This window comes from Postia placenta (genome assembly GCF_002117355.1).
Source record: "Postia placenta MAD-698-R-SB12 unplaced genomic scaffold POSPLAscaffold_2, whole genome shotgun sequence".
NCBI lineage: Eukaryota > Fungi > Basidiomycota > Agaricomycetes > Polyporales > Adustoporiaceae > Rhodonia > Rhodonia placenta.
This window is the reverse complement of record NW_020169833.1, coordinates 2,985,812-2,993,467: the sequence shown is the minus strand read 5'-3', so window position 1 is coordinate 2,993,467 and position 7,656 is coordinate 2,985,812. Positions and strand designations below refer to the sequence as shown.

At 62.1% G+C, this 7,656-nt stretch overlaps 4 protein-coding genes across 4 annotated transcripts in view; all 4 read right to left on the bottom strand.

The window, feature by feature from the left end:
• Nucleotides 1–10: 10 nt before the first annotated feature.
• POSPLADRAFT_1053238 (hypothetical protein) lies at nucleotides 11–809 on the bottom strand (the record flags this gene model as incomplete). The annotated part of the gene is made up of 3 exons (XM_024480366.1): nucleotides 11–348; nucleotides 400–534; nucleotides 602–809. Coding segments are annotated over 3 exons (681 nt in total), but the record flags the coding sequence as incomplete, so codon positions are not given.
• A 793-nt stretch (nucleotides 810–1,602) lies between these two features.
• On the bottom strand, nucleotides 1,603–3,720 carry POSPLADRAFT_1130801 (hypothetical protein; the record flags this gene model as incomplete). Its single annotated transcript, XM_024483992.1, has 8 exons — nucleotides 1,603–1,907; nucleotides 1,988–2,143; nucleotides 2,201–2,350; nucleotides 2,505–2,716; nucleotides 2,824–2,924; nucleotides 3,250–3,299; nucleotides 3,426–3,606; nucleotides 3,679–3,720. 8 exons carry the CDS (start codon nucleotides 3,718–3,720, stop codon nucleotides 1,603–1,605), a joined length of 1,197 nt encoding a protein of 398 aa, XP_024343398.1.
• A 2,573-nt stretch (nucleotides 3,721–6,293) lies between these two features.
• Nucleotides 6,294–6,485, bottom strand: POSPLADRAFT_1123876 (hypothetical protein; the record flags this gene model as incomplete). The annotated part of the gene is made up of 1 exon (XM_024483542.1): nucleotides 6,294–6,485. A coding segment is annotated over one exon (192 nt), but the record flags the coding sequence as incomplete, so codon positions are not given.
• A 108-nt stretch (nucleotides 6,486–6,593) lies between these two features.
• Nucleotides 6,594–7,656, bottom strand: part of POSPLADRAFT_1131786 (hypothetical protein) — a gene marked incomplete at both ends in the record, with an annotated part of 4,015 nt that continues 2,952 nt past the window's right edge. The window contains 2 exons of the mRNA XM_024484132.1: nucleotides 6,594–7,030; nucleotides 7,083–7,604. Of these exons, the coding sequence (XP_024343396.1) occupies nucleotides 6,594–7,030; nucleotides 7,083–7,604 (959 nt within the window). The remainder of the gene's footprint in view (nucleotides 7,031–7,082; nucleotides 7,605–7,656) is intronic.

Genomic DNA, 7,656 nt, shown 5'->3' with positions numbered 1-7,656 from the left:
TGACACTCACCGCCGCGAACCACGCCGCGTTCGGGTCGAGCGCGTGCGCGTGTGCGTGGGCATGCGCATGTTCAGAGACGACCACAGGCACGCTGTGTGCCGCGGCCGTCACCGTCTCGAGCACGTCGTGCACCACGCCCGACGGCAGCGCCGCGGCCGACTGCGAGAGCGCCTCCATGAGCAGCGCCCACGAGTGGACGCCGATGCCCAGCGCGCCGGCCGTGAGCAGCAGCGACACCGTCGTTGTGCCCAGCACCTCGAACTTGCCGAAGCCGTACGGGTAGCGCGCCGAGGGCGGCCGCCGCGACAGCTTCCAGCACGTCAGCGTGACGAAGTCGCCGAGCAGGTCTGGCGGGGGTCAGGCACGGAGGCACGGAGCAGGGCGCGGCGCGGACATACCGCTGAGGGAGTGCCCCGCGTCCGCGAGCAGCGACGCGGAGTTCATGTACCAGCCCGCGGCGCCCTTCGACACCGTCAGGCCGATGTTCGCGAACAGCCCGAGGAGCGTGATCCTGGTCCCGCGGTCTCTGAAGCCTGCATGCGAGCGCGTCAGCGGACGGTGCGCGCAGCGAGCGCATGCAGGACGTACACGGCTACGTACCTCCGCTCTGCAACGCCTCTACTATCTGCTCTGCGTGCCCCTCATCTGGCCCGTGTGTATGGCCCATGGAACTGAATATCGAATGTGAATGCGAGTGCGAGTGCGAGTGACCGGGCGTGCTGTGGTCGTGCGAGGCGGGCTCCTTCCCCTTCCCCTGAGGCTGGGTCGAGTGCGCACGGCGGGCCGTGAGGGCGTCCATAGTAGGCATAGTCGCTGGCGGTATCCGAGAACAGCCAGCAGTGAAGAACGTCCGGGTGCGCGTCCGGGCGGGGCAAGGTCCACGTCGCACCAGTCCCGGGGAGACCTGAAACAGCTTGACGGTGCCCGGCCTTGGCAGCAGGTTGCCGAGATGAGAGACAGCAGAGCGTTCGAGCATAGCACACGGCCGCGAGAATGATGACTAGCGCGGTACTTATGGCGCACGGGCAGCAGGAGAAGAGGGAGCGCCGCCCTCGCTCGAATCGACGGAGACATCGCTCGGGCGGGAGCAGGGAGCGCGGGTGTCGCGCGCGGCACACTCGATATCGCCTCTTTGAATGGCGTGATACATCCAATGATACATGTGAAAGGCACCGATCAGTCCGCTTCTGCGACCGCGTGACGGCGATCGAGGTAGCGCGTCGCACGTCGTCGAACGGCCAAGTCCCGCGGCCGCTGTGACCGTCGCAAGATCGCGAGTTGCCTCTCCCTCTTCTTTTGGTTCATTCAGTGACCCTCTCGTTTCCGAGGAACAGCCCTCTCCCTCTCGCTTTGGTTCATTCAGTGAGCCTCTCGCTTTGGTTCCTGCAGTGAGCCTCTCGCTTTGGTTCCTGCAGTGAGGGCGGCTCCTCGCCATGGCGCGAACAGCGGCCCTCTCCCTCGCGCGCTCTCTCCTCCGGTGCGCCTGATCTTCGCACGTCCCGTCTCGCAGTCTGACGCTGGCGCTCCAAGCACGCTCACCGGAGCTCATCTTCGTCGCTCCTGGACGCTTCAGGGTCTGCAAACGCAGCAAGACCGGTCGATCAAGCGCCAAGGTAACGCGGTATGAATGCGCCCGTCCGTCTCTCCTCGCCCGCCGTCGTCCCGCCACCAGCAGATGCCGTCTTGTGCGCGCCGCTCTCTCGTGCACGGATCCGTCTCTTCAGCCCGGTCAGCACACTTCGCATCAAGTCGCTGGTGTATCGCGCAGATGCACGCGCAGTTCCTGGCCTGCGCGGCGTGACCGAGTCCGGCGTCGCGCGTCCAGGTAAGGGTGTAGACCGCCGCGACGAATGCTGACCGGGACCGCAACGCCGCCCGCTGCCGCTGAGCGCGTCTGCCCCCGCGCCTGCAAACGCGGTCAGCACTCTGCACGCCACCACGTCCGGACGCCTGCACGCCGTGCCCGGTCAGCCAGCCGCCTTGAACCATCCCCGCGCTGCGATCCCTCGTACGTCGCGCTCTCAACAGCGTCCGCTCCATCTCGCATCCCGCTCATGCCTGAGCGACCCGCGTTGGTTCGCGCGCGCCGGTTACCGCACGTCGGCAGTCCACGCGACGCTTCGTTCTTCGCTGCCGCCGCGCCTGCAGGACCACCGCCCCACGGTCAGTACAACCACAAAAGGCTAAGCTTGCACTTACTATGGCACTTGTCACACAGCCCGCGTCTCAAAATCGCCGTGCCGGACGCCCGCACGCCGCGCCCGCTCAGCTGGCTGCCTCGATCCGTCTCCGCGCGATGATCACATGGACGCTGCGCTCCCGACGGCGCCCGCTCCATCTTGCATCGCGCTCATGCATGACCCACACAGCGACCCGTGCTGGTTCGCGCGCGCCGGTTACCGCACGTCGGTCGTCCACGCGACACTTCATTTGTCGCCGCCGCCGCCTGCAAGACCGCTCCTCGACGATCAACACAACCACAACAAGGTAACCATGAGCTTACTGTTGCGATACAACACCCTCCGCCCAGCCCGCGTCCGATCCGGTGGAAAGCGTAGCCACGCCGCCCGACGCTCTTGCGTCCAACCGTTGCGCTGATGACCAGCACCGCCGGTCACTCTAGCGGCCCGCGTCTCCTGTGCCTCTCGATGGTGCTCCCGGCTAACGTCCGGCGAGCGCGCCCGGTCCATCGTCTTGACGGCCGGCCAGGGTAAGCTAAACGAAACTTAGTATCTATTCAGCCGTACTATGCGGAATTCCAGCTCACCTCGCCGAATGCCATACGGTCGACGCGCTGCGTGCCGTCCGCTCTGGTCACACACCGCCCAGTTACCGCCTTCGATGCGCGGCCAGTCGTCAGTGCGCCGGACAGCGAGTGGCACCATGTTGCCGCAGGGAAAGTCGCACACGTCTCTGCCTGCCGCTGTATGCACCGCGCACCCCGTCAACCAACGGCTGCAGATCGAGCGCGTCGGTTCATTCACGCAATCCGCGTGCGCGTACCGACCGCGCCAGTTCTCGTTCAGTGTCATACCATCTGAAATTCGCAATGCATCCTCGTCGCTGTCAGCCGCTTTGACATCTGCAAACACAGCGCGCGCTGGTGCCGAGTGTTTGACCGAGAGGAAGCGCACAGGGACGACAGCGGGCCGAGCGGAAAGGTTAAGCGGTGTGAATCCAGAGCTGCAATTGTCTTAAACAGAGCCTGTCAGTGCCGCAGATGGCAAACCAAGACGTGGAGAACTCACCGTGCACTCATCTCCCCACCACGCGCCATTCGCAAACAGGAAGCCGGGCACTTTGCACACCCAGGTACGCGTACGCCGTCGTCAGAGCATTTGCGCCACCTTCAATTCGTGACCGGATACAACTTCCTGTGAGTGCTATGAACAACGCAAATACTGCAGCAAAGTGACAGACTCACGCAGAAGCCTGTGGTGGTCCCACCAATGTCCCGCCGACATATTGAACGTGCTGTCACCAATGTGGACGCTGCAGCGGTCACTGACTGCTGTTCCCCGGTTGGTCGCAATCATGTACCCAACGCGATCTACATCCCATCTGTGATCTGCGTGCGATGGATCTGACGGCATCAGGGTCGTCAACTTGGAAGGACCCCGGTCATGCATAGCACAGTCGATAGTCAGTGACCCCGCAGAGGCCAGTCAGGATCTCACTGGGGACGGCATGATATCCTGCATAGATGTAGTGACAGACATGGTTGGGAATGAAATAGCGGAATGGAAGAGAACAGGATGGAATTCAAGACGAGTGAGGAATTGGGAGGGGAAAAGTAATGCAAGCTGCAGGAAAGTCGGAAACAAATGACATAATGCACACATATATATGAGCGGTCGGTCAGAGCCGCGGCCAGACTATAATTGATGGTAAGCGAATGGCGTGGGAAGTACGTGTTCCCGCCATCATTCTGATATCAAGATCATTTCCGGGTGAAGATGTGATACACAAATGATGCCCGTCAAGATATCGGAATTGCTTCCATAGCTATGCAACGGACTCGGAGATCCGTTTGCAACCGCCAAGCAGGAAGTTTACATTAGACTGACTAATGTGTTGTGACTACAAGGTGCTGTACTAGGAGTGGTGCTACATGATTTCATGCCTGAGTTGCAGTGGACGACAAGCAGGAGGCTCTTTGGCTGGTAGATGTGGATGGTGCGTACATTGGCACCTCCCCGCTGTGCGCGCGTGCATGCGGGAAACGTGCAGGACATTGGGCAGTGAGTCTTTTCCTCCCGAGAGTGACCCCGGCCGTGCGCCGCATTGTGCGTGCACACCGCACGTGTTTTGCCATCAGTGGATTATCCGCGCTGGGATACACTGTCGCAATGCATGAGAAGCTCTGACGAGCGCCCGGCAGAGATGTATGGACGCAGGCTTCGCATTCCAGTTTGTGTTTCGACTCCTGCTGCCGCTGATAGCCATGCACGATCTTGTTCGCTCGCTTGCGTGTATACTTGCAGCGCAGGGGCGTATTTTGTACTTCCTCAGTGGAGGCTGCATGCCTATGGTGACCGGGATCATAGAATTCGGGCAAGCTTGTAAGCCCGCCCCCGCCCCCGCAGGGCAGACAGCACAAATGGTGTGACATGCAGAGTGCGTATCTACTAAGCAGACCACATCACACTGTAGCGTCGCCCGGGACAGGGCCGCATGTGGACCCCCGGACATGCAGTGGCCAAGGCCAGGGGGCGGGACCGTCTGCTGACACTTGCGGAGTCAATCACGCACTAACAACGGGCAGGCACAACATCCTGTTGGCAGAGGCACAAGTCTCGCCCTGTGCATTGAAGATCTCCCAGGCGCAGTGCCGGCCCTGCGGGTGGATTGCCAGGCGCACAACTGCCCGCATCACGCATACGAAATGCAGGACAGGATGTGGACGCAGACATTGGCTTGCATGCACATCCTGCCATCGGCGGATTCTCCGTGCAGGGATGCATGTCTGGTGTGGTGGTGGACGGTGTTGTGGCAACACGCGAAGCCCGTGCGAGCGCCCCGGCAGAGATGCGCGTAGCTCGGGTGTTGCGGGAGGCAACGCAAGCGGTGCCGTGACGTACGCGATGGGGCTGGGTGCCGTGACGTGGGGAAGGAGTGTCCGTGCGTGGGTTTGCAAAGCAGGAAGGGGGTAGCGAGAGGGATATAAGGAGAGCCGGATATGACAGAGGGTGTCCGTCGTCTCCTGGTCATGAATCTTATTGTTATCTGTCTTCGTGGTTCAGCTCGCGTTTGCCTACAGAACCCATGACCATTGTCTGTACTGACCTTTATGTGTGTTGCAGATATGTTGGCCCACGCTGGCGCTGCAATGGTGAGTGTGTTTGCAGGTCGCTGTTGCTCTAGCTGTTGGTGTGCTTGCAGGTCACTGTTGCTCTAGCCGTTGGTGTGCTTACGGCGTGTCTGGGTTGGAACAGAATGCTACGTGGCCGCGGGTTTTGTAAAGGTATGGCGCACCTGCACCATATTTCGTCAGCTGTGCTGATGCGTGCGCAAGCAAGTAGCCGGAAGGCATGTCGGCGCGCTTACGGGATGCAGGCACGCTCTTCGGCCGAGTCGCGTATGGAAGGTGGGTTCAGGAAGATGGTGCAGTTGCGCGAGCTCGGGGCAGTGGAGTACGAGACCTTGACGTAAGGAAACAATGATTTGGACATGCATGCGCGACTGCAGCAACAATGTGAGCGGATGACCGGTTTGCAGGCCGGCAGAGGTCTTGATAAGGCGCGAACGTCCGCACCGCTAGCTGGCGAGGTGGGGTGAACGCAGTGTCCGCGTTAGCATAACCACTGCGTGAGAGGCATGTGAGCGTCTGCATGTCATTTAGCAATAGCGGATGCACCGCATACCTGCTGTTTGCACACATGCGTGACCGGGCCTGATCACGCAACCTGCAAGGTGCGCTCGCGAGCCACACCTCGGTGACGCAGTCGGCAGACGCAGTGTTCACGGCGGAAGGAAGCTTCGAGAGCGCGCGATCGCGACGCAAGAGCAAGAACGGGACGCGCGAGCGTCCACAGTGCGCGGGAGCCAGCCGCGATGCAGCGTGAGCATGGCTGCATGTGCGAGGGACCAGACAAGAGAGCGACTGGGCACCAGTGAGAGCCAGCGCGGCGTGAGACGAGACACATCCCGGAACGTCGTCGGGCGTAGCGTGAAGCGCAGACTGCCGTCTACCCGTCATCCTGCGAGTCGAAACGGCAGTGCACCGCATGAGCTGAGCGCGTCAACATGCGCGCGTGTGCAATGCGAGGGGAAGCGGGAGCCCTACTGACCGCTTGATCAGCACGAACACGTCTGTCCACATCCGATGCACGTACCACCAACGGTGCCCTGGTGCGAGCCACGCGGCATATGTCTCCCCACTGTGCGCCGGGTTCGGGTACCGCAGCGTCATGGGCACGACGTCCCGCGCACAGTCGACGCTGCGGACATCGCACAGCGCGGGCCGCCAATCGCGCGCGCGGTGCCCGAAGGTTCAGGATTTGGAAGCGGCGCCGGGGCCGGAGGTTCCTGCAGCAAACTTTAGCATGCAAGCTCAAAATCCAGGGGAATATCATTACAACAGTAATACAGTTTAGTGGTGGTCCTGATCGTGGACCTCATGCCGATGCACGATCTCTTCGTCTACCGGGCGGAACTTTACCCGCACCTCCGCCACCTCCTTCCTCGCACCCTTCAAAGCCCGCGAAATCTTGCCCTCCAGATCGCTCGCCTCTTCGATGCTCAGTGTCCGCGGCACCTCGGCAATGAGATCAACGAACATCAGCGCGCCAGCACGCATTGCGCGCAGGTCGCGGATCGCACGCAGGTTCTCGGTATGATTCTCGACCTGCGCACGGGAAGGCGTATGTGAACGTGCGGCCGCAGAGTCTGATGAAGGGAGTAGTGGATCCAGAGCTTTCGCGAGGATCGCTCTCGTCCGAGGCGACACGCTTCCATCTGTCAGCTGGTGCAGCGCACCAGCCAAAATACCCCAGCCCTGCTTGATGATGAGTATCGAGACGATGATGCCTAGAACAGCCGCTGTCAGCGTCGACGTCGCGCAGCGGTCGTAATATCTCACCTCCAATGGGATCGAGTGGCAGGTGGGGGAACCACCATGTGCCCAGGATGGCCAGCAGCGCAACGAGGCTCGAGTACGCGTCGCTCCGGTGGTGTATCGCATTTGCGAACAGCACCGGGCTGCGCTCCTCGTCCGCAACGCGCTTCGTCACCCGGTACAGCCACTCCTTCCCTATGACACTCACCGCCGCGAACCACGCCGCGTTCGGGTCGAGCGCGTGCGCGTGTGCGTGGGCATGCGCATGTTCAGAGACGACCACAGGCACGCTGTGTGCCGCGGCCGTCACCGTCTCGAGCACGTCGTGCACCACGCCCGACGGCAGCGCCGCGGCCGACTGCGAGAGCGCCTCCATGAGCAGCGCCCACGAGTGGACGCCGATGCCCAGCGCGCCGGCCGTGAGCAGCAGCGACACCGTCGTTGTGCCCAGCACCTCGAACTTGCCGAAGCCGTACGGGTAGCGCGCCGAGGGCGGCCGCCGCGACAGCTTCCAGCACGTCAGCGTGACGAAGTCGCCGAGCAGGTCTGGCGGGGGTCAGGCACGGAGGCACGGAGCAGGGCGCGGCGCGGACATACC